Source organism: Eptatretus burgeri, chromosome 14, assembly GCF_056783735.1.
Source record: "Eptatretus burgeri isolate ZD-2024b chromosome 14, Ebu_testis_v1, whole genome shotgun sequence".
NCBI lineage: Eukaryota > Metazoa > Chordata > Myxini > Myxiniformes > Myxinidae > Eptatretus > Eptatretus burgeri.
Window position 1 is genome coordinate 75,722,011 of NC_140974.1, and position 26,868 is coordinate 75,748,878.

The 26,868-nt window shown below is 44.3% G+C and overlaps 1 protein-coding gene across 3 annotated transcripts in view; it reads left to right on the forward strand.

Annotated features, from left to right (window-relative positions):
* Window positions 1-26,868, forward strand: part of LOC147013647 (sulfhydryl oxidase 1-like) — a 52,866-nt gene that overhangs the window by 21,869 nt on the left and 4,129 nt on the right. For 2 of the 3 annotated variants that reach the window (XM_085855717.1, XM_085855719.1), the window contains exons 6-10: window positions 2,770-2,915; window positions 10,109-10,240; window positions 10,502-10,652; window positions 10,742-10,864; window positions 23,578-23,734. In XM_085855717.1, coding sequence (XP_085711843.1) covers window positions 2,770-2,915; window positions 10,109-10,240; window positions 10,502-10,652; window positions 10,742-10,864; window positions 23,578-23,734 — 709 coding nt within the window. The remainder of the gene's footprint in view (window positions 1-2,769; window positions 2,916-10,108; window positions 10,241-10,501; window positions 10,653-10,741; window positions 10,865-23,577; window positions 23,735-26,868) is intronic. The other variant, XM_085855718.1, reaches the window with a different exon arrangement.

The window sequence follows — 26,868 nt, forward strand, 5'->3', positions numbered from 1 at the left end:
TCTGACACGAGGAACACTATTTTGTGCTTTATTTTTGTACTGGATCACAACTTTTCACATAATTGACAACTTAAAGACGAAATTGAAAATGCACATACGAGCAACAAATGTGAAAAAGAAAATGTTTAGCACTATTGATGGAGATGGGTTTACAGTCAGTCAAAGGTTATTTCAACAGCTGTCAGATTCTTTCTAACACAAAATTACGTTGCTTTGCAGAAGAGAAAAGTGTTGTGAGAACACCCAAGTACAATTTTCAGAGCTATTGATCGGCTTGTACACTGAACGGGTTCCTACAAAGGGCTTTGCATCCACATGCTTTCGTGCAAGGCAGTCCATTCCGTGTACATTTGCACCGTCGAGTTGAGCATGACCCACGGCATTTGCATGTCGTCAGTTCTACACAGTAAGCAGTAATAGGCTGTGCAGTCATGAGTCGCGGCTGAAATGTCTCGTTGCCATCTTTGACGACCTGTTCCCACCCACAGTTCTCAGGTGCAGGTAGATGTGGTTCTTTTGAGCGTGTTGCCTGGTGAAGAGCAAGGCCAAGGCCCAGGTGTTTGGGGGTCAGTTTTTTGCCTCCTGAAGCCACATGAATAATGTCTTGGCAGATGCTCAGAACTTTGTTCTTGGTATCTGTCTCATCCGCTTCTTCATTGTCCATCTTGTCAGTGCTGTCACCACCACAAAGAAGCTTTACAAGCATGTACAGGGTTTCAGGTACAATTCGCTCTGCATTTTCTGTGTTCAATCCACCGATAATGCTATGCCCTGGAGAGTGTTTTACGTCACTGTAAATCTTTATGCCCACTCTGAAGATCCAGCTAAGGATTTCGTTCTCATGATGAGGCAGACTGCACTGGGCCAATTCATCTTCTTCAGAACTTTCACCTTCTTCAGATAAATCATTCACGGCGGTTCTCATGGCAAACTGTCACAGTTGAGGACGCAACTATGAGGGGTTTTGTGACATCCAATGGCTGCACGAATGTCACCTTGTCACTACCAAAGTGAACCTCCACTTTCTGCTTGAAATTGTAGCTTTTGTAGGCTCCAGCCTCAATTCCAAAATCATTCAATAACAGCATGCTGTAGTGTTCCCAGATGTTTTTCAGGGTAAACACATGTCCCTTCTGCAGCTCTTTCTCAAGCTGGTTCATCACATTTCTGAAACAGATGCTTTCAGGAGACTGGTTTTTCTCTCCACTCTCCTTTTTATACTTTCTGCGAAAAGAAACATAACACTTGAGGTGATATTTACCTTCAGCTGCCATCAAGTCTGAAACACCTGCAAACCTGTGACGCATGGTGGGGTCAAATTGGGCCAAACTAAGCATCCTGGATTATGTGTGATCAAATTCAACATTTGTCAGGACACCAGCTTTTCCAGGAATGTCAGTCTGGCAGAAAGCGCATTTTCACCAATCCATAGCGCTGTGCGCGGATCTTAGTGACTTTGGGACATGGTATTTCTCTGAGGAACCTGATGTTGTGGGTATCTCTTCTGTGTAAGTCACAGATTGTGGCTGAATCCTCGTCTTCAGTCTGTCTATTTTTTGTGCGTGAGTAAAGTCACTATAGCAGAATTTGTGCCATTGAATCTTTTCGACGTGCTCCGGTACAGAATATTTTCTGATTCTTGAGAATGAGTCAACATATTTAGCGTCATTATATTTCTCTCTTTCTTTGCAACATTCAGCTACAGTTTTCACACCAACGATTGTAGTCTTTCGAAGTGGCGTTGACTTGCTAGTTTTTGAACTGTCTGGCAAATAAAGCATTTATTCCAGTCTACATGCTCTTCTTCTTCTCGATCCCTTGAACCCCCTGTGAGAAATCTTGCGGCTTTCATTTTTCAGTTAGTCCTGGGTAACAGAAAAACACACAGTTATGTAGTTTAGGTTCATTTTATAGCAAAGTTGTAAAATTCATTGATTGTGGTTTGTATAATCAGACATTCTAATTCGAGCCTGAACATTTCTTTAAAAATAATATAGTGAAAAACAAGTCATATTATTTTTAGAAAATGGATGGAGTAATGTTTTTTTCTATACTCCCATCAGCTCAGGCATGCTCAAAAACATGGAAATCGACCCTAATTTTGTAATTTCATGTCAATTTGCGGCTGAAATATGACGAAAAGTGTATTTAATGGCGACCATTTTGTAAACTGTCATGGCGGCCATACTATCCATATCCAGAGTTGGCAACAAGTTGATTCACGTTTCTGTGTGTCTGGACAGTCAATTTACACCTGTTGCACTATTCTAACATGGAATCAGCAGGGTCGTACACTATTCTGCATTGGGCCTCCTGACTATTAATACTTAATGTTTTATTCCGCTTCTTGAAATGAACTGCACACGTGAAGCCAAAATCGAGCAGGGCAACAAATGAATACACCGACACCACCACGACTCCATCAGGCTTGTTCTTATTTCTACTTCAGCTTAATTTGATGGGGACTCAAGATCCCACTGTGTCTGTTTGAAAGACAAAATAAGGTTTGAGAGAATGATACCATAGAATAGTAAGATAAATTATGGTATATACATTAAACACTCTGTAAATCTTAACTCATTTATGACCTTCATCACCTGTATTGGAATTTTCTTAGCATTGTTTGATTGCAATAATCAAGCATTTCCAGATCTCGGCGGTGTAAATATTTTTGATTATCAAAATTGATGCCAAAAGATAACAATGAGTAAAGTGCATCAAATGTCCGAATCGAGCATTACTGACTGTGAGCCCCTACTCGTGATGCAGGTTATGCTGGACTTGATGCATTACAAGGGTATCACCGTGCGTCGTTCTCTCGGCAACAACACTGCCCTGACCCGTCGCTTCAACGTCGTCTCATTACCGACTGTGGTCGTGCTCGATCGCAATGGTTCAAGTTTCCAAATACAACCGTATGCTTTAAACCGGCCGGCCATTTTTTTTGAAATCTGCCATTCACCTCCTGAAATGTTGTGTTTTAATTTTGATCAATAATATATAAGTGAGCACAACAACCGACATCATCTTCTTTTCCTCTCAATAACAAAACATAGCGTGCATTGATATGAAGAATTGTTTAAAAATAATTCTTATTTGAATCATAATGTTTAACATGTCTTTCAAATTAGAACGAGTTATTTTGTTAATATGTTAAGGGTTCATGTCAGGCTATTTTAAATTATATTCTTGACTCCGTTTTTCTCTCAAGTAGGGCATGCCATTGGGCACCTTAATGAATCTATTCGAGCATTGGCAAACTGAACCTGTTAAATTAATATTGTAATTCATCATCTTTGGGGTCATTCGGGTTCAGGTTCTGTTTAGGGTCATGCTCTTTGGATCTCTTACCCCTTCCCTTGCACTTCATTTGATGCTGGCACTTGACTTTTTGCTCTTTAGCCTAATCGATGGAAGGACAAAGTGGAGGGTGGGGATCGGAGGGGTGGGAGGAGAGGCCAAGGCCGTTGTTGATTAAAAACTGCTTCATCATGATGTGCTTATCACCAATTATGTGGCTGATAAACCAATGGCGTTTATTTTATTATATTTTATTTTATTTACAGGCGTGAGGATCATGGAAGAGGTTTATTTATTTGATTTTATTTCCAGTAGTGAAGATCATGGAAGGGGTTTATTTTATTATATTTTATTTACAGTAGTGAGGACCGTGTAAGGGGTTTATTTTATTGTATTTTATTCTATTTACAGTCGTGAGGATCATGGAAGGGGTTTATTTTATTTTATTTTATTTACAGTCATTAGGATCGTGGAAGGGGTTTATTTTACTATATTTTATTTACAGTCGTAAGGATCATGGAAGGGGTTTATTTAATTTTATTTTATTTACAGTCGTTAGGATCATGGAAGGGGTTCATTTTATTGTATTTTAATTTATTTCCAGTAATAAGGATCATGGAAGGGGTTTATTTTATTTTATTTTGTTTTATGTCCTGTAATGAAGATCATGGAAGGGGTTTATTTTATTTTATTTACAGTCGCGAGGATCGTGGAAGGGGTTTATTTTATTTTGTTATATTTTATTTACAGTTGTGAGGTTCGTGGAATAGTCCATGAGCCAATCGGGTTGGTCGGTACCATCTTGGAGGAATAATTCTCAGTGATTTTTGGCAAGGTATGCAACCCGAGAGTTAGAAAATATGTGATAGCATTGCATTGGTGGTAGCTTTTTGTGTGTTATCACCCTATTTATATGCCAACCCTTAAATAAGCCTTTGTGCAAAATGGCCAGTACAAGGTAAGACGTACTACTTCAACTTAACAACATTTTTTTTTTATCAGTCAAACATTAATATTGAAATTTGTCTCACCTTTTGCAAGGATCATTTGCTTCTCAACAAAAAGTACTAAGCATGCCTAGGTTGAAAGGTATGCCATTGGTGACACTTATATATCAGTGTCTATTTCCTGTGTGATAAATCATACGGCCTTTAGAAAAGTATTTGTCTATCATTTATTGTGGAAAGTAAATATAAGTTCTGGAACAATATAATTACATGGGTGTTTAGCAAATTTATTAAGCAATCCAAAAATCTAAATTTATTTTTTGTATGTTGTATATTAAGATCAGTATTGCAGACAATGTTACTCCACCCCCCAAATGAAAAAAATACCTCATTTGGACGGATTTATGTAGTTTGGTCAATGTCATGATATTTTCCCTGTTATTGAAGGTTACTTTCCAAGAATCAAACGGTAAATGAATGCATGTTCATGAACAAGATTAATGTTTTCTTCCCTGTAATTTCTCAAAAAATCCAAAATTTCAGGGATTTAGATACTCAGTAATGCACATATGAAGGTATCGAACACCCATATTACACAATATAAACCAATAAGACATTAGCAAGATAAGATTACATTAGCAAGATAAGACATTAGCAAGATGGTTAATCATGTGCAATCTGATGAATGAGTCAAAGGTGAAAATGAAACACAATTTTCTGTTGTGAGGCATAAAACTACAGAATAGAAACACAAATGTGGTGTTCCACACTAACAAGGCCATTACCTAGGCCCAATGTGTTGCTGATAAACATATTGTCTTATGAACCAAAGACGGGTCATTTATAGTTTCTAAGACATCTCTGATCATATGCACTGATTGTAAATGATATAAAATGTTCAAGATGAACTTAAAAATCATAATCATTATCGAGTAGTTCAATATCCTCATCTAAACTTTCCCCATCGTCTGACTCAAAGATGGATGCCTGGTTCTCACAGTCTGGCAGTCTGCACATATCAGTGCATTTCAGTCCGTTTGACAAACACACACATTTTGGTAGTGAACACTACCTTTTACAATTGCAGGCCAATAAACCAAGGACCACCTCAGGTGCTGGCTGACCATCCATCCAGTGCACCACCAACTGTTCAACTCCTTCCTTCTCCATCTTCCATCCTCGGCCAACAGGACTTGGTACTTTCGGGTCCTGTTCAAGACATCGTCTCCATATTGCAGCCTGGTAGTTGGCTCTTTGTGCATGTTTCACTAAGCAATCCCTGCATGGTGGAAGCTGGTGGCTCTCCATCTCACCTTTCTGAGCACATAATAGGTCGTACTTGAGATAATTGACCTGAGTGGATGATGCCTTTGGTGCATAGAGGAGGAAAGTGAATCCCTCTCGTTTGTCCATCAATTCTCGGGAGAGGTTCCATATATGACCCAACTCTAGGAATGTGTTCTGGGTTTCCCTGTTGCTGGTCAAGAGTTTCAAGGTGCTTGTCTTCCCTTTGCCTGCAAACGCACTGACAGTGTCACATCCTGTATATGCATGCATCCCAATGAGAGCCATACAGACATCTATGCCAACAGTGGCAGCAACCTTCATGATGTCAACGAGCCTCGTCCGTGCTCTAGTTCCACATTTCTGGAACAGTGGGACTCAAATCTTGCCATGAAAAGCCAAGGACATTATGAAGACATCTGCGTCCTCTGAGCAGATCACTTCAGTCTGATAGCCCTCTCTTGCTGCATAAGCAGCATGGAGAAGTAGGTACCCATATGCTTCTTCCTGGTGGCACTGAAGAGCTGGCACCTCCTCACTCTCCTGAGATGTGATTCTGTAACATTTGTCATTCGCAGTTGCATGTAGAACCTTCCCCTATAGCTTTTCTCTGTATTCTGGTTTCCTCCATTCACCGACTAAGAAGGTAATGAGACTGGTCTTGTTATTAACTGTGCTCAGGAACTTCCTCCACTGCCTCACAATATATGTGCCTGTGATGCTTTGCAGCTAATGGCCAGCCTCTCCACCTCATAGTGATCTCTCACTGTTCTTGATAGAGTTCTCCCTGTATGTGTCAAACCCAACATCTATTCTATCACTATCAGCTCCTTCACTCAGTGCCATAGACAAAACTGTAGTCGCAACATCTCCAAAAGTAACTTGATCACCCTTTACTCTTTGGACTAAGTTTATCCCATCGACCACTGAAGCAGAGTTACCTGGGAGTTGCTCTGCCACTGTCACATTCTTCTGCAAAGTTGTGGCGAAAGTAGCTTTGTTGGTCTTTCGCAGCAATCCATCTGGTGTGGACAGGGGCCAGGGCAATGGTCCAACGGGATCAGAGAGGATATCCTCCATCTGGAGATTGCATCCTTGTGCCATCACTATGATGCGACCAAACAAAGATCTGTCTGCCTTCAATATCGTCACCTCCCCACTTGATTTCACTTCTTTCTTCTTACACATATTGCTGAATGTCTTCAGCTTCTTAGTTTTCATTGGGTCATGGAATTTCTTTGCTGGTGGGTCTCTCTCTAGTCTCTCATCCTTAAAGGTTGCGTAGGTTTGCTCACCGATCTCATACGCCTTCAAAAAATAAACTAAAAGTAACAAATTTTCCTTGATTTGCGGTATTTTTCCTTTTTGGGGGGGGGGGGGTGGGGTAACAATAATAGCAATAACATTTATAATGTACATCTAACTTAAAATATCTTTTGTTATTTTAGTTTATGATTAAATCTCTTCAAATTCACGTATTTCAACATGGTATCCATAAATTAGGGTATGGGCAAAAAACTTCCGTACCACTTTTTATGAAAACAAAATCACATGTTCTGCAATGTATCAGCACTGGACTATCAGTGTCTGTAATTGCAAACACTAAATGCTCGGCTAGTTTTAACAACTGTTTTGAAAAGTAAATAACATGAGCTTACGTACCTAACAATTTTCAAGAAGATATATCCTATAATAAGAGAGAACCATTAGTTTTAAATAGAATGTCTTCTTCTGTCTTGTGCCGGTTTCAGAAACGTTTATTTTGGTATGGGGTTACTTAACAGCTAATAACACACAAAAGGCTATCACCAATGCAATGCTATCACATAGTTTCTGACTGTAGAGATGCATACCCTGCCAAAAATTATGATGAGCATTATTCCCCTCTGATGGTACCGATGGCCAAAAATTACCGGGTCGGGCTCATGGCTTGAAAGGATTTATTTTATTTTATTTTATTTCCAGGAGTGAGCTTAATGGAAGGGGCTTGTAATATTACTTGTTTTTATTCCTCATACAATAGGAAAGCAATGTGGTTGAAAGTTTTGATTTGTATTTCTGGTTTCGATGAAAATTATCTGTTGGATTGGGATAATTAAATTTCCACTTCAATAAAATTAAATGTATATTAAACAGTTTTCAAAATAGATGGATAAAAGTTTTTTTTGTTGTTGGGTGGTAGTTGTGTGTTCCACAGGGACAGGGTGGGGGTAGATAGGTATAATTATGCCCGCCCGGAGGGGGGGTGTATATGCAGTGGGGGTGGAGGGGATGGGGTAGGTATGTAAAATTATGCCTGTTGGGGTGTAGGGGAGGAGGGTGATGGCAGTTGCTGAGTGAAGTTGTGCAGCCAATCAAGTCGTGTGTGTGTGTGTACACATCACGTACTGTCTTTATGGGGCAGAGACGTGTCAGGAACTATTTGTATGGAGACGTGACGTGGGTTCGATGGGCAGAATTTCCTTTTTCTCCATTTGCTTTCTTTGTGTGTACTTGTATATCACTTCGTCAATTTGGGGAGGGTGGGGAAGATGCCCAACACAATCGACCCTGGGGCTCCACCAAGATCTAACCGATGCTTTGCTAAGGGTCTGGTGTTTTGATTGAACACCTATATGTTGATGACATGTGTGTGCTCTCTTTTGTGGATTTTCTTTTGTTTTTGTACTAGCAGCATTGTGGGTTTTTATGTAGTTTTTATTTTGGGGTTGGTGGGAGTAGAGGTAGAATGTAAATCCATAAATAATAATCTGTTCTGAAAATCTGCGATTTTTATTTTTAATTTAGTACTCTTTCTTTATTCTGAACACCTTGTTTAACTTATTGATGTGTGTTCATGAATAGTGAGTAAGTTTGTTGTGATTCATTGTTTGGCCTTGCAGTGCTACTTCATAGTCCTATTGTTACGAATTTGGAAGCTTACTGCACACAACAGCCAGGCCCTATAGATCAGTTATATCGGTAAGTACGTGTTTCTAGTTCGGGTCCCGTCCCTAGTCTAATGGGAATTAATTGTACGTGCGCTGTGGAGTTATTTTATAGTTAGGATTTTTACATCACTTACAACAACGACGACTACGCCCATCTTTGTTTTAACAACAACAACAACACTCTGCTCTCGGCATTCTCCGCGCGCTGACTGGTATGCGGGCATGTGCGGAATTCCTTTGGAATGGAATTCCATTCCAAATATGGTCACGAAGCCTTTCGCTTTGGCTGCGCGCCAAATAAGGGTATGCGTCATTTTCCGCCAAATGGGCGACGAGCAGATCATAGCCGGGGCGGTCATTGGCAAGAAGGCGGAGCCGCGACACGCCGTCCACCCAATGGGAGCAGGCCACGGACGAGAGGACCGCGGCCGGAAGGACAGAAGAAGGAACGAATAATTGCGTCCCGTCGGCTCGAAGCGCTTCTGTCTGGTCTGCGCTGACTGCATCGCGTGCTTCTGTCTGGTCTGCAGTGGACTGCATCCCATGCATCGGAGGTGTCTCGTCTGGCTCATTACAGCGAGCGGTCGACTGTCTCTTCAAGGGAGATCACCTCATCTCGGCTCCTCTGTGTTCGGCTGCCCTAGTCAGTGCTTTTGGGCGATTGGAGCTCTGGGAAGGTGTGGACATCGAGCCGCGCGAAGCGGCCAGGTAGCCAGCACGTTATCCTTACCTCCTGCTCACATTCCCTCTGAGCTGGGGGTATCAATAACGGTCGTGGCCATCATTTTTTCTGGGTATCTGTGTGTGCGTGTGTGTGTCTGTGCGCCCCGTCTATAAGTGGAATTGTTAAGTGCTTTTGTTGTACATTATTTGCCTTGCTTAGTCGGATAACTCTGCCCTTACGTTCTCCCCTCGTTCCCCAATTATTGTTGTAAATAAATATTCCCCTTTTGTTGAATGTCCCAGCTCGTCCTTTTCCTTTCTATCATTGGTTTGCCGCGCTGCGAACGGGAATTAGGAGGCCTCATTGCTGCCGTAATCGAGCAATCGGCCCGGGAGGAATCTGGTACCCTCCGCTCGGGGTACGACTCGGATCTGGCTCGGTAACTGCCCGGATCGTGCAGATCCTGCCAAGGGTAAATTTCCCCGGTAGTTTGAACGACGTGGATATTTCGGTATATTGAAATTGGCAATTGACCCTATCCCACGTGGTCGACCTATTGGCGATCTTCGGTCCGATACGGGACCCATGACCTTTCGGATTTATCTGAAAAGTACGACCTAAATACCGGGTGTTCGGTGGAGCCGACTCCACTGCTCCCTCGAGCCGTGGTGCTCGCCGCCGAGACCCGGCCCCACAACACTTTGCTATGTTTTATAATGACCTGAACATTGAAAGTTTGCATTGATGGACTCAAAATGGTTCCCTTGAACCTGAAGTTGACACCCACATGTGCATGTTAATCTGTCACCTTGCTAACTATGAATGTCGGTCTTATTTAATTTTTGACATGAATGGGAGGGGGTGGTAATGGGGATTAGTAAGTTGTGATGCAAACAAAGATGTTTGTGTGTGTCTGTGTCTGTCCTCAATCTCCTGGTTAAATCTGGAGTTTTGTTGTTTGAACCACATATCTTATCCCACAGACATATGAAAAACCGTGTGATGTACACTTACGCTCTGCGGCGGGTGTACGGTGTTCAAAGAAAAGTTCCTTTTAACGTCACAACCCCTGTGCTCTCAAATGCCACATCACCTCCCTGGTTGGACTTTGACAGGTGCTGATACTTTGGGTGATTTATATTTGCATTTGGCCTTGAACTAAAAAACGTGAAGTGTTCAGTGGTTTGGCTGCACAGAATGCCACAAAGGATATTAGTAGCACATTGGATCCTCAACGAGTTTTTTTTTTTTCTCAGTGGGTAGTTGTTAACATAAAACTGAAATTTGGATCAAGCAATAATTCTGAACTTCTTGTGAAGTTTAATGGTTCCTTTGTAAACTTATTTTTGTGTCCTCATTGTGTGTCCACCTAACAGGTGCTTCTGTGTGTGTTGCAGCTCCGTCGTGTACATGTCAGACCTGGAGTCCGCTCTGTATTACTCTCTGAGTGTAGAGGTAGCGAGGCATTCGGTCCTCAGCGGCAACTTCCTCAGAGCCCTTAAACGTTATGTGACTATCCTAGTGAAGGTAAGACCCACGGATTGTGATCAAATCATGAAGAGAAATGAGTGAATTGGTTAGTTGCACATTTATTTATATTGATCCCTATGTCGCAGCTCTTTCCCGGAAGACTTCCTGTTCGAAGGACACTCCAAATGCTGTCTGACTGGTTCCAAAAAAACCCTCTCAGGGAGGTCCCATACGAGGCCATTCATGATGTGCTGAGCAACTCTCTTGAAGTAAGTTTGTGTCGAACTCCACTGTTCCTGATCCTTGTATAACACATGCGCACTCGCACACCTATTCTCCAAACACCTGTTCTCCCCAACCCCTTCTTGTTTTTTTCAAACCTGGACTATAAAACGCTTTCCTTCATCGAAAAATGTTTTCCTGTTTTTCTTTTTTTGAATATTATTTCATTATGAGTGGGTTTTCGATCAGACGTGTATAAGCTTCATTTAAAAGGATGGTTTTGAACTTTCGCTCTATTTAGTTATCCACATTAGGCATATTCGTCCAGGGCCTTGTGTGTATGCCTGGTGTTGGCTTAATGGTTGGAGTGGTGGGCTTGGGATCCTCGGGTCCTGAGTTCAAATCCCGCTCAGCTGTTGAATTAATACCAGGTGGGGTTAACTCGGCCTGTCATCCTTCCGAGGTCAGCAAAATGAGTGCCAGCATGAACAAGTGTGTGTCTACCCTCAGGAGAGGCATGAAACAACATCTTTCTAATCTCAAGTCTGAACTCTCAAACCTGTCTCCCTCCTCCAAATCCTGTTGGCATCAGGTTAAGTCTGTTTCTGGTGTATGTTCCCCCTCCATCCCTTCCCTTACCTCAAATGGCCTCACAGCTGACACTGCACGCGAAAAGGCTGACTGCCTAAACTCCGTGTTTGCTACTAAATCTTGTGTCCAAGACCCATCACTTTCTGTACCCACCTTACCCAGTCACACCCTGTGTCCTTTTCCTGGACTCTGTGTCCTTTTCTCCTGACAGCGTGGAGAGCTTGCTATCAAACCTCGACTCAGATTCTACAACTGGTCCGGACAGCATCAGCCCATGTGTGCTAAAAACCTACTCCTCTGCTCTTGCTCACCCTCTCTGTGTTCTATTCACGCTCTCATTTACTCAAGGTCATCTGCTTCGAAATCAGCAAATTTTACCACTTTGCATAAAAAAGGTGCAAAAACAGATCCCTGCAACTACAGACCAATCAGCCTTCTCCCAATCATCAGCAAGCTTAACAGAATCTATCATCGCTTCAGACATTAAATCCTTCCTCTTCTCCAATGGCTTGATTTCCGATCATCAATTTGGATTTTGACCAGGTCACTCTACCCTGGATATGCTGCTTCTGCTTTCCAACAATGGATGGAGGTCCTCAATGCCAGACATGAGATCAGAGCGATCTCCCGAGACATACCACGTGCCTTCGATACGGTCTTGCACCCTGCCCTGCTCACCAAACTCTCGTCTCATGGTGTCCAAGGCAATCTCCACTCATGACTTGCAGACTTCCTCTCCTGTCGCAGTCAACGCATGGCTCTTAATGGCTCGCTCTCATCTCCTCTTCCTGTCCAGGCTGGAGTTCTTCAAAGCAGTGTTCTGGGCCCTGTTCTTTTTCTGGTTTTAATCTGGAGGAAAAATCCTCTTTATCTCTTTGCTGATGACTCCACCCTCTGCCGTACCATATTTCTTCCTTCAGATCAGCAAGCAGCAGCTTCTTCACTCTTTGCAGATCTGGATAAAATCACAAGTTTGTCCAACACTTGGAACATGTCTTTCAACCCTGACAAATCTCATTCTCACTATGTCTCTCCAAAAGGACCGTCTGGAAAATCCCTCCCCCCATCTACTTTCTTAACAATCCTCTGGAAGAAGTCCGTTCATTCAAGCTTCTGGGTCTTGCTTTCTGCAATGATCTTTCCTTGGAAGGCCACATTTCCAAGTTAGTCCCCAAAGCCGACGGCCACAAGACTTCCGGTTCCGGGTTTGGAACGTCAACAGGCCTCCTTCAGGGCTCTCTGCTGACGATCTCAAAGTTAAGTTTCCGGTCGTTATCTGTCCCGTTTTAACTGTTTATTCTCTCACTTACATGTTACTGTATGTTCCTAGTTCGGTTTTGTTTCAAAAATCGTGTTATTTTGTGAGATTTTGTCGACTTTGTCATGCCGGACCCTTGAGGCCTACCCTTGAGGCTTGAGGCCTAACGGTACGATCGTGTTTTGTTTTTTTCCCCCCATTACCTTCAATTTCTATCTTCCCCACTTTCTTAACGTCCCCCATCCCTCCCAATTAATCACTCCATTTCTTACCTTAAATCAAAAACAAAAACGCACAAAAAAAAAAAACCGCAATCTTTCTCCTTCCTCACTCACGGCTCTCGATTTTTCTTCTTCTTCTTCTTCTTCTTCTTCTTCTTCTTCTTCTTCTTCCTCGATTTTTTTTTTCTACAACACTTCCATGACCTAATCTGTTGAAAACTCTCTCAAACATGAATAATAATAATAATAATAATAATAATAATAATAATAAAAACGATATCTTATCATGCTTCATCTTCCTCTTTCACACGTGTGGTACTCTTCACTATATCATAATGCACTACTCTTCTACGATTGAAACAGACTGCTCTCAATTCGACCTTTCCTTCATAACCTTGCTTAAAAAAATCCAACTGTTACAGCGCTTCTTCTCTCCATTCTCTGAATTTGCTTTTATTGCATCCATCAAGAATTGTGTTAAATCGCATCTCTGACCTAAGTTTTAAAAACCCCAGTTTGCTATGAATGTTCACTTTCCATCAACCATTCTTTTTTTTCCAACTTCAGTGCCAACTCAGCCCTCTCACCCCTCACTCTCAAAGCAACCATCCTACTCTTCTCCCTCCAAGCCTCCTTCTCACCTCTCTCAAAAACTCCCCCCTCAACTTTCTCCCACCATTCATCCCCCTCACTCATCCTTCTCAAAGTTGCCCCCCTCCTCTCTTCCACAAAGCTGCCTCCTTCCACTGCCCTCTCACCTCCTTCTCTTCACTCCACCTCCTCAAATCCTCAACAGCCTTCTTCCCCCTCTCTTGTCCCCCATGTCCCCCAGTACCAGAGAGGCTTTTCTCCTCCTCATCCGGCGCCCTCCACTAGCTATTCTGCAATCCCCCACACTCTTTCAACAACCCTCCTTACCTACCCCTCATCCCTTGTCCTACCCTCCCCCTCCCCCCCTCCACCCCCTGCACCCAAAGCCTCATCCCCTCCCTCTTCATTAAAAGTGTGGACCTCAAATATCCGGGGCCTTCGCTCAAACCTTTAAGATCTTTCCATTCAGATTGCCACTGACAAACCAGACATAATCTGCCGAACAGAAACTTTCCTCCCCCAAATATCTCTCCGTGGTTACTCCCTCCTCCGGTATGACAGACCTGAGCCTCGTCCTGGTGGAGGAGTTGCTCTCTTCATCAAAGACTCTATTCCTCACTCTCCATGCACTGCCCTCACTCCCCCACACCCCCAGGAATACCTCTGGCTACGGCTTCCCCTCCACTCCAACCTCATGTTTATATGTGTACTGTACCGTCCACCTTACAGTGATGACTCCATATACACCTCACTATCTGAAAACATGGACCAACTTCTATCTTCTCATCCAAACTCTCTCTTCCTCATATGTGGCGACTTCAATTGTCATCATGCCAGTTGGCTAGGTGTGGGTACCTCTCTCACCTGTCATGGCACCTCAGCAAAAGCTTTCTGCGACTCATTGGGACTGACTCAATCGGTCAACTTCCTTACATGGATCTCAACCAATACTCTCTTCTGGATCCTTCTGATACTCCATCTCTTCTAGATCTGATTGTGACAAACTTCCCGAACAATATCCGCTGCTCTTTCTCCGCTCCAATCGGTTCTTCTGACCACGTCCTTGTCAAAGTGGACATCTCTCCGGCTATTATCAGAGAACCACCTCACCGCCGTCGAGTCTGGCATTTCACTCAAGCCGACTGGCAGGGTCTCCAAGCAGCCCTCAAACTTATAGACTAGTTTCCTATCACTACTTTCTCCAACATCAACTCATCCTGGGAATTTTTTCAAAGAAACTTGCTCTCCCTCATGTACAGATTTATCCCCTCTCGTCTTCAGTTGTCCTACCCTTCCTCCCGCCTTTGGTTCACTGAAGCTTGTGGTGAGGCAGTTGTCCTGAAACAACTTGCCTTTGCCTCATGGAAAGCAAACCCAACTGAGGGCAATCTCAGTTTCTTCCATAAAGCTCGGAACAAGAGTGTATCTAACCTCAGGGGAGCTAGAAAACATCTTTCTCATCTCAAGTCTGAACTCTCAAACCTCCCTCCCTCTTCAAAATCCTGGTGGCGTCTAATCAAATCTGTTTCTGGTGTATGTTCCCCTCCCTTACCTCAAAAGGCCGCACTGCTGATACCGCACGTGAAAAAGCTGAATGCTTAAACTCGGTGTTTGCAGCTGCATCTTTTGTCCAAAACCCATCACTTTCTCTACCCACCTTACCCAGTCACACCCAACTGTCCCTGGACTCTGTGTCCTTTTCTCCTGACAAGGTGGAGAGCTTGCTGTCAAACCTCGACTCAAGATTCTGAAACCGGTCCAGACGGCATCAGCCCATGTGTCCTCAAAGCCTGCTCTTCTGCTCTTGCTCACCCGCTCTCTGTTCTATTCACCCTCTCATTTGCTCAATGTTATCTGCCATCTGCTTGGAAATCAGCAAACATCACTGCCCTGCACAAAAAGGTGCAAAAACAGATCCCTGCAACGACAGACCAATCAGCCTTCTCCCAATCATCAGCAAGGTTATGGAATCCATCATCGCTTCAGACATCAAATCCTTCCTCTTCTCCAATGGATTGATTTCTGATCATCAATTTGGTTTCAGACCAGGTCACTCTACCCTGGATATGCTGCTTCTGCTCTCCCAACAATGGATGGAAGTCCTCAATGCTCGACAGGAAATCCGAGCCTTATCCCTGGACATATCACGTGCTTTTGACAGTCTGGCACCCTGCCCTGCTCACCAAACTCTCTTCCTATGGTATCCAAGGCCATCTCCACTCATAGCTCGCAGACTACCTCTCCTGTCACAGTCACCGTGTGGCCCGAAATGGAGTTCTTTCATCCTCTCTTCCCGTCCAGGCTGGAGTTCCTCAAGGTAGCGTTCTGGGCCCTGTTCTTTTTTTGGTTTTTATCAATGATCTCTCCGACTCTCTGGAAAATCCTCTATATCTCTTTGCTGACGACTCCACCCTCTGCCGTACCATCGGTCATCCCTCAGACCGGCAAGCATCAGCTTCTTCGCTAACTGCAGATCTGGATAAACTCACAAACTGGTCCAACATGTGGAACATGTCTTTCAATCCGGACAAATCTCTCACTCTCACTATGTCTCTTCGAAAGGACCATTTAGAAAACCCATCCACTTTCTCAACAATCCTCTGGAAGAAGTCCTTTCTTTAAAGCTTCTGGGTCTCACTATCTGCCATGACCTTTCCTGGGAAAGCCACATTTCAAACCTCGCCTCCAAAGCCAGTCGCTGACTGGGAATCCTCCGTTGTGCAAAGTCCTTCCTCGGCCCACCTGAGCGCCTGACCACTTACAAAGCTTTTGTCTGCAGCCTGATGGAGTACTGATCTCCCCTCTGGGCTGGTGCTCCTGCCTCCCACCTTTCTCGGCTTCACGCTGTGGAAACCAAGGCATCTCGGATCATTGGGATCTCCCGCAATGAGGCTGAGTCTTTGGGCCTCTCACTCATTCCCCGCAGGTTGGTCGGTGGTCTTTCTGTCTTCTACCGTCTCCTCTCCAGCCTCGCCCCCCCCCACCCCCTGCTCTCTCTGTGATTTGTCCCCACTATATTTCCGCAGGGCGCTCAAGGTCCGCCAACAACCCCCTTCTGGTAAAACTACCAAAATCACGAATCACTGCTCATCTTCACTCTTTCATTCCTCTTTTTTCCCACCTTTGGAATAAACTCCCTCACTCCATTCATTCCCATTCTTCCCTCCAGGCCTGCAAAACAGCTGTTCACCACCACCTCTTATCATCCCCCATCCAAATCCTCGATCTTTTCTACCCCGATAATCCATCCAAGCCCATCTCCTTCAAATTCCCTGCTTTCATTCCTGAAAGTCCCTGTAATGTCCATCTTCTATTCCCCATGTTCCCCGTCCCATCCCTCTCCCTTCCACAGATCTTCTAATGTCTCTGTTCCCCACTGTTTTGTCCTTCCCACTCCCTCCCCTCTTGTCTCATGTCCCCCTTGATGTGCGTTGTGTGTTAGCTCTCACACGAGCTTCGACAAGGTATACAAAAAAAAAAAGAAAAAAAGCCAGTTGCCAAGTCCTTCCTCGGCCCACCTGAGCTCCTGACCACATACAAAGCTTTGGTCTGCAGCCAGATGGAGTACTGCTCTCCCCTCTGAGCTTGTGCTGCTGCCTCACATCTCGCTCGACTTCACACTGGAAACCAAGGCATTTAGGATTATTGGTATCTCCCACGATGAAGCTCAGTCTTTGGGTCTCTCACTCTCTCACCACAGGCAGGTCGGTGATCTTTTAGTCTTCTGCCATCTGCTCTCCATCCTTGCCCCCCCCCACCTCCCCCTCTATATTTCTGCAGGGTGCTGAAGGTCTGCCAAAAACCTCTTTCTTGTGAAATTACTAAAATCAACAATCACTACTCACCTTCATTCTTTCATTCCTCTTTTTTTTTCCTGCCTCTGGAACAAACTCCACAGTTTCTTCAATCCGACTCTTCCATCCAAGTCTTCAAAACAGCTGTTCACCACCATGTCTTATCTTCTCCCATCCAAAATCACGATATTTTTTACCCCCGTTAATCCACCCAAAACGCACCTCCTTCAAATTCCCTGTTTTCCTTCCTGAAAGTGCTTGTGGTATTCATCTTGTTTACCCCATGTGCCCCACCCCATCTCTCTCCATTCCACAGATCTCCTTGTGTCTCTGTTCCCCACTGTTTTGAGATTCTCTCTCCTGCCCCTCTTGTCTCCTGCTCCCCTTCTTGTATGTTCTGTGTGTTAGCTCTTGTACGAGCCTCGACAATGTATTTTAATAAAAAAGTGGTTGATTTGTTGGGACGTGAAAGTACTTTCTTGAAGTTTGTGATGCAATGACAGCTGGTGTTGTCACCATCAAACTCCTGGTGGAACACTGCAGTAGCTATTGCATGGGTTGTGTCCTTTCCATTTGGCCTGTCCTCATTGAATCCGAATTGTCTGTAGCAAATATATGAAGTGGCCTTTTTGTCGTCCTGGTGGGATGTACAATCCTTCATCGGTGGTTTTGGCAACTATTGTTTCAGCAAGTTGTGTTTCCAGGCACAGGACTATGGAGTAGTCGACACTTAGCCCAAAAGAGTGTAGATTATCAACAAGTCTGCTTTGAGTGGACTGGTAAACTGTAATGCCCATACCAAGCTTCAGGGGCCATTCTCTGTGAGAGTGTAAAGTTGTGTGGCATGTCTTGGGGGTGTGTCTTACTTCTCTATTAGATTTGAAAGTATTCATGATCACATCAGAAATGGTGACCACGTCTTTGTGAATCCGATCATTTTGGTCCTTGTTATCAATACAAGTCTTTGGTCCTACCAAGAGCCATCTTAAAAAAGGAACACAACTTAGTAGGTACGTGGTCATCTGTTTCTAAAAGGGATCCTCAAAAGTTCCATCCCTTCCAACATTTAGTTGCTGTCACTGATCCCAAAATTCTGGCCATCTTGAAAATTGCTTTAATGTTGTCCTGTTCTGCAACATGCTCATTCGCTGCATCTGCTGTCGCTTTCAGAAAGACTCTCTCAGACACATTTCTGTGAAAAGCTTTTCCAAACTGGATATCACTGAAGTTTTCTTTTATTTTTCAGTGTTCTCCTGTCAAATTGTTTTTGTTATATATGTACATGGCCTCAGCTCATGGAATTTATTGACACAGAAGAGATCAGGACACCATCTCTCTCTCTCTCTCTCTCTCTCTCTCTCTCTCTCTCTCTCTCTCTCTCTCTCTCTCTCTCTCTCTCTCTCTCTCAAACCTCTCTCTCTCTCTCAAACCTCTCTCTCTCTCAAACCTCTCTCTCTCTCTCTCTCAAACCTCTCTCTCTCTCTCAAACCTCTCTCTCTCTCTCTCTCTCTCTCTCTCTCTCTCTCTCTCTCTCTCTCTCTCTCTCTCTCTCTCTCTCTCTCTCTCTCTCTCTCTCTCTCTCTCAAACCCCCCCTCTCTCTGTCTCTGTCTCTGTCTCTGTCTCTGTCTCTGTCTCTGTCTCTGTCTCTCTCTCTCTCTCTCTCTCTCTCTCTCTCTCTCTCTCTCTCTCTCTCTCTCTCTCTCTCTCTCTCTCTCTCTCTCTCTCTCTCTCAAACCACTCTCTCTCAAACCACTCTCTCTCAAACCTCTCTCTCTCAAACCTCTCTCTCTCAAACCTCTCTCTCTCTCTCTCTCTCTCTCTCTCTCTCTCTCTCTCTCTCTCTCTCTCTCTCTCTCTCTCTCTCTCTCTCTCTCTCTCTCTCTCTCTCTCTCTCTCTCTCTCTCTCTCTCTCTCTCTCTCTCTCTCTCTCTCTCTCTCTCTCTCTCTCTCTCTCTCTCTCTCTCTCTCTCTCTCTCTCTCTCTCTCAAACCTCTCTCTCAAACCTCTCTCTCTCAAACCTCTCTCTCTCTCAAACCTCTCTCTCTCTCAAACTCTCTCTCTCTCTCTCTCTCTCTCTCTCTCTCTCTCTCTCTCTCTCTCTCTCTCTCTCTCTCTCTCTCTCTCTCTCTCTCTCTCTCTCAAACCTCTCTCTCTCAAACCTCTCTCTCGCTCTTTCGCTCTCTTCGCTCTTTCTCTCACCCCCCCCCAGAGATAAGAGGCAGTTGAGGACTAGCGACCTCATGGTACCTGGCACAGTCGGTGGACCAGCAAACCCAAATGCTTATGAAGGGGAAAGAAGGGAGTAAAACTGAAGGTGTCTTCGGTGTGGAAGTGAGAGGTGCGAGTGTAGTACGGTGTGGTGTAAGGGAAAGTTTTAGAGGGGTGTGAGTCAGTTGGATCACTGAAAAAAAAACGGTTGTTTGGGACTTCCCCTCGCCGATTGTTCTTGTGCATCCACAGTGGACAAGAGATAGATGGGGGAGAAGATGTGTAAGAGAAAGGCCTTAACGGAGTTGTGTAAGATTCTGTAAATGTTGGGTGCAGCCGAACACTGAGCGTCGATGACCCCGGGGTGGTCCCGTCCCGTTCTGGTAATCGCTTGCTCCACCACAATTTCCTCATTCAGCTGTTCCACCCTCTCCTTGTGGTGAGATTCACTCAGATGCTGGAGAGCTCTCATATGGCCGTCTCGAGAAGTGAAGAGAAGTGAAGTCTGCCACAGTCCCCCGATATCTGCTGATTGTAAGCCAAATTGCTCCTTTTATGGGCCTTGTGCAAGGGAGGAGCTAAAAATTGGATCAAATGACGCTGTAGGCATTTCCGAGCTCCCCTATTGGTGCACAGCAGTCACCCCACGCCGTAGCCACGCCCCGCCAGGCTTCGGAATTGAAAATGGCCCCATTCGCTCTTGGACCTTGCCATGCATCGGAGCTCCGAGATGAACCTGGGGCGAGAGTTATTGGGAGCACTCTCTGGCCCTGAACGTGTGCTGGACTCCATTCAAGCGTGGCCATTTAGGGATTCCTCGGCGCTCTCCGCACGTCTTCAAACGAATCCCAGCGCATGATTGCGCTTTGAGTTCCATGCCGAAACACCCCGATTCTTATAATCCTTGCTTCTTTGGCATCTTCCGGGACTGTGGTAATTGTCCAAGGGGCTGATGGCATTTTTGGCGGTTATAGAGAGGTGAGAGAAACCTTGTGGCGTTTGTGGGAAGAGATTGGGAGAAGTGGTTGTAAATATGGCGTTACGGCGAAGTGATTGGAGGAAGTGTTCATAACCGTGGCTTTTGTGCTGAAGGTGTGGTTGTTTTGGGGTTTTTTAGGAGACGTGTGGAGTGGTTATGGTGAGCATTGTAACATTGTGGTGAGCATAATGAAGGTCTGAGGTGAGGCGGTAGTTGGATTTTGGTGCGCAGTTTGAATGGAAATTGGCACACGTTTGCAACGGAACCTTGCTGTGCTTCACATTCCTGGAACCGTTACTGTTCTGCATGTGTACTTATGTGGCTTGTGTAAGAGATAGAGTAAAGCAAAGTAAAGGGGTTAAATAAAAGAAAGAAGAGATTGAAGACCTCACAAAATGCCCAACGCAACGCATATTTCCCATTTACCCACGAGACGTATGGAAAGGATGAACTAAACGCATACGAATGAAATAACTGCCTTGGGATTGCTTTATGTTGTGTGCCATTGCCTCAGAGGAGTGCCAGTTTTATGAAACAGCAACAATATGCACTACATGGTCAAAAGTATGTGGACACCTGCTCGTTCAACATCTCATTCCAAAATCATGGGCATTAATATGGAGTTGGTCTTCCCTTTGCTGCGATAACAGCCTCCACTCTTCTGGGAAGGCTTTCCATGTGATCTTGGAACATTGCTGCGGGGATTTGCTCCCATTCAGCCACAAAAGCATTAGTGAGGTCGGGTGATTAGGTCTGGCTCACAGTAAGCGTTCCAATTCATTCCAAAGGTCTTCAATGGTGTTGAGGTCAGGGCTCTGTGCAGGCCAGTCAAGTTCTTCCATGCCGATATCAACAAACCATTTCTGTATGGACCTCGCTTTGTGCACGGGGGCATTGCCATGCTGAAACAGGAAAGGGCCTTCTCCAAATTGTTCGCCACAAAATTGGAAGTACAGAATCATCGAGACTGTCATGGTTTGCTGTGGCGTTAAGATTTCCCTTCACTGGAACTAAGGGGCCCAGTCCAAACCATGAAAAACAGCCCCAGACCATTATTCCTCCTCCACCAAACTTTACAGTTGGCACTATGCATTCGGGCAGGTCGTGTTCTCCTGACATCCGCCAAACCCAGATTCGTCCGTCGGACTGCCAGATGGTGAAGCATTATTCATCACTCCAGAGAACGCATTTCCACTGCTCCAGAATCCAATGACGGTGAGCTTCACACCACTCCAGCTGATGCTTGGCATTGCACATGGTGATATTCGGCTTGTGTGCGGCTGCTCGGCCATGGAAATCCATTTCATGAAGCTCTCAACGAACAGTGTTTGTGGTGACGTTGCTTCCAGTCAGTTTGGAACTCGGTAGTGTGTGTTGCAACCGACGACAGACACTTTTTCCACGCTACACGCTTCAGCACTCAGCGTCCAGTTCTGTGAGCTTGTGTGGCCTATCACCTTATGGCTGAGCTGTTGTTGCTCCGAGACGTTTCCACTTCACAATAACAGCACTTGCAGTTGACCAGGGCAGCTCCAGCAGGGCAGAAATTTGATGAATTGACTTGTTGGAAATGTGGCATCCTATGACGGTGCCACGTTGAAAGTCACTGCGCTCTTCAATACGGCCTCTTCCACTGCCAATGTTTGTCTATGGAAATTGCATGGCTGTGTGCTTGATTTTATGTCAGCAATGGGTGTGGCTGAAATAGCCGAATCCACTAATTAGAAGAGATGTCCACATACTTTTGGCCATGTAGTGTGTGTCGATATATTGCATAGTTCTTGGAAATATGAAGGCGATTTGTGTTCCACAGTCTTCAAGTGTACAATTTAATTTAAATAAAGATTTAGAGGTTTAAAAGCATAAAAATAAATCAATTCCGGGTTTTAACGCCGTTTTCTCCAGCGGAAATTACACCACCCTATTTAACACGTTACATTAGTGATTCGTGCCTGTTGTATGTGTCCTTTATAATGGCCTTAAAAACAGTAAGTGTCCTGTTTGGAATGATTTTCAATTTTGTTTAATTGCCAGGAGTTAAATTAAAAATGAAATTAGACACATTATAATTATTATCGCACTCCTTCCTGCGCATGCGATCGGGACAAATTCCGAGCCAATATACAGTAAAATGACAAAGTTGTCTTCCTATTCATGTTCAAAATATAACATTTGATTTAAATGAGCTCTTCCTCTATCATAAACTGATGAGACATACACATGGACGGACAGACATGAACCAATTGGTAAACCCCACTTTTCACTTCACATGTGTGGGGTAAAAAAAAACACCTCACAACCACACCTATAAACTCACAAACAAACAAACACTCAGTCATTTCTCAAATTATATATGTAAATCAGGTGCCGCGAGGAGGAGTGATGTAAGGGACACATCGGTCATTTTGGAGTTAATGCCAGATAGCACTATTTTAACCCTTACCCTATCATCCGAGCCTATCATCATCATATCATTTAAAATGTCGCTTACATCACTCCTCCTCGCGGGGCCTCATATATATTCTTCTTCTTCTTTCGGCTGCTCCCGTTAGGGGTCGCCACAATGGATCATCTGTTATGATCCACTTACTGATTTGGCACAGGTTTTACGCCGGATGCCCTTCCTGACGCAACCCTAGTCGCCTCTTACAACACAGGGATAAGGATTGGGTTTCTCCATGACTGGGCTGCCCTACAACCTCTCATAGCGCGGCCCAGCGCAGAGCTCCCGTCCTCAAGCGATCCTTCAACCCAAGCCTCCAAGTAGCCGGATTACAGGCGCACGCCACTACGCCCGGTGGGGCCTCATATATATATATATATATATATTTATACATACATATATATATATATATATATATATATATATATACATATATATATATATATACATATATATATATATATATATATATATATATATATATATATATATATATATATATATATATATATATATATATATATATATATATATATATATATATATATAGTATGAAATACCATTAAAGGTATCAGTCACAAGCTTGAATTTGCAACCTAAAGCAGATAGTAGGATTTGTAAAGACTTGTGGTCACCTGTTGATCTCGTTCTTGTGTCTCTGGTCCTACCCACAGATACCAAATACCTACTTCCCAACAGAAGTAAAGTTTGTGGGATGTCAGGGCTCAAAGCCCAACCTAAGAGGATACCCATGTTCATTGTGGATCTTGTTTCACACCCTTACGGTGCATGCGGCTTCTCGCCACGATGCCCTTGTCGCTCTTGGAGAAGGTGAGGGTCTCCACTTTACTCCGGGCCTTCATCTCGTGCATGTCGCAGTGTTTTCCGTGTATCACTTTTCCATTGCAAAGAACTTTTAAAAACATTTCCAAGCATTGAAAATGTCAAATGTAAATAAAACGCATATGCGAGTTATCCTCAAGGTGTTGAGTGGTTTAAAAAACTCAGGTTTTGACACCTTATTCAGCGTTCTGTCCTGATGTTCCATGTCTTTCATGTTTTCTTTCATGAGTCTGAGTCACTCTGCAAAAGCAATTACAAAGATGAGTTGTATATGTCCTTGGCCTTGGCCAAGGAGTTGTATGTATTCTGACGTTGGCAAATCTGGTTCACATCGCCCAAAAATATCCATCAATTAAATATGATTCACAAAGGAAATTTTGACTCCATAGCCTCTTTGTAAGGCCTTCATTGCTCTAGGGAGAAAGGGAAAAAGAAAACTCGAGTTGCCCACCCTGGTGTGAGTATCATTGTCTGATGGCACTATTAAAGGGGACAAACTGTGCAAGATTTTGATAAAATAATAGTTGTGTGCAATTCCACTTGCATCCAAAACAATAAATCTCAGTGTCCAAACTGTTGCATTAGTGCCCTGTAGCGGATTAAAGAGATTAATGAGAGCTAGCTCGTTGTTGGACTTAGAATTACGTGTCCATTTAGTTGTATTGTAATCCCCCAATTCAATCACCACCATCTCTTATCGTCCCCCATCCAAAACCATGATCTTTTCTACCCCCGTTAATCCACCCCAAACCCACCTCCTTCAAATTCCCTGCTTTCCTTCCTGAAAGTCCTTGTAGTATCCATCGTGTTTACCCCGTGTACATGGTAATTGTCTCTCAAATCCCATCCTTCTCCCTTCCACAGATCTCCTATTGTCTCTGTTCTCCACTATTGTGTGCTTCTTCCCTCTCCCACTCCTCTTGTCTCCTGCCTTGTTTTATGTTGTGTGTTAGCTCTTACACGAGCCTCAACGTGATATACAAACAAACAAACAAATAAATTAGAATTAGAGGTCGTGTGTTAGAAGGAAAATCCCTCTGGCCTCCCCTATCTCTCCCATCGTGTAATTTCACTGCTTTAGAAAGAGTACCTGGTTTCGGCACAGCCAGTAGGCCCAAGCAGCGATTTCAAGCAGGAAGATCATGGCATGGGAGAGCAGGTGGGTTTCCCCAGGCCAATGGGCCTCACCATTGCTGAAGATCAAACAGTGTCTGAATTTTGGGCATTGAGGGTTAATGAGCGTGAGGCATAACACTGTCGGTAAAAGGGAACATCGTGGGGCCAATGAGTGTGAGGCATGACTTGATAAAAGGGAAAGATCGGCAGAGGTCCGCGTCTTTTGACTGACACATTCACAGATGGGAGTCATGCAATGCGAACGGTGATTGTCTGCCCTCCAAGAAGGTCTACCCTCCAGAAAGACTGCTCTCAAGCAAGGTCCACCCAATGGCCAGACTCACACACAGATTAAAGGAAAAGGAGGCAGATTGGCTCTTCTGACGAGGCCTTCATATCATGCAGGGGAACTCCCATGCATGTTTCTCTCTCTCTCTCTCTCTCTCTCTCTCTCTCTCTCTCTCTCTCTCTCTCTCTCTCTCTCTCTCTCTCTCACTCTCTCTCACACTCTCACACTCTCTCACACTCTCTCACACTCTCTCACACTCTCACACTCTCACACTCTCTCACTCTCTCACTCTCTCACTCTCACACTCTCACACTCTCACACTCTCACACTCTCACACTCTCACACTCTCACACTCTCACACTCTCACACTCTCACACTCTCACACTCTCACACTCTCACACTCTCACACTCTCTCACACTCTCACACTCTCACACTCTCACACTCTCACACTCTCACACTCTCACACACACACACACAAACACACTCTCTCTGCTGTCTTGTGTTTATTCCCTCCATATCCCCATGTTAATTAGAATAAGCTAAATAGACATTAAATATCATAGCCACAATTTTTTGTAATTTTGCTGCACGAGGTTAATTAATGGGTTAGCCCATATTGATGTACAACTAAAATGGCCACCAGTCTACCAGTCAGCCATCTTTGATCAGATTGCAAAATAAAGGGAGGTGCATATGTATGCCATCGTGCACTGTGCTTGGGCCAAGTTTGAGCAAAATCGGACCATGCATGTCTGAGAAATGGTTGAGGACACATTTAAGTAACAAAATGGCCACCAGTCGGCCATCTTGGGCAGATGGCCAAACAGTTCTCCTTTGGAGGCTTACAGCTGAGCCTCTCAGAGATTAATGCGCATGCGGGAAAGAAATGTCGGTAAAGGACGGTGGCACACGGGTTGTACTCGACCCACAACAGATACACGGACACAAGCAAATTAAATTGAATTAAATGGATCATTTAATGACAGTAATATGATAATACTTCAGATTATAATAATGAAAGTAAAACATGAGGTAAACAATCTAATTAAGGTGCCTCCGCACATATTTAAATACAGACAAGGGAACAGGATAATAAAATAAAAATCCTTCCTTTATCCCGGCACTTAGCTGTGTGCCCAGGGATGGGCTCCTCAAGCTTGAAAGTCACTAGAACCGCTCCGTCACTGCACGGGAAAAATGCACTCAAAATGGCGCCCAGTCGCTCTCTCGGTGGGAAGACGTACAGGAGGTAATTCGGAGACTGCACTCGACCTCAGGGCTCAGGAACCGCCACACGGCTTTCTCGTCGATCGCGCTGGCTGACGCAACTGCTCTCTTCAGTGATATACACGAGGCTTTGAGGTCGGTCTCTCACGATCAGCCAAGAGTCGATGGCTAGTATCTTGCTTCACCACGCGAGCCAATTCACCTCAGCATGAATACGACAATCGTGCTGTCTTCTTCGTGCGTCGAAGGAAAGCCAGCTGTAATGCCTGCTCTTTCAACCACCTATCCTGCCTCTCTCGCTTCTGTCCCGCTTCGAGCCTTAGTCTCTAACCGTGTCTCCCTTCTGCCCTTTTCACCTCACCTGTGCGTTCGCTTCTTGCTACGAGCTCCTTCCCCGTCCCATCTGATCTGCTGCCTCCTCGCTCTTCTTCCTCTTCCTACCTCTCACGTCACACCCATCAATCATCAGCCTCGGGGGTGTGACTGTCC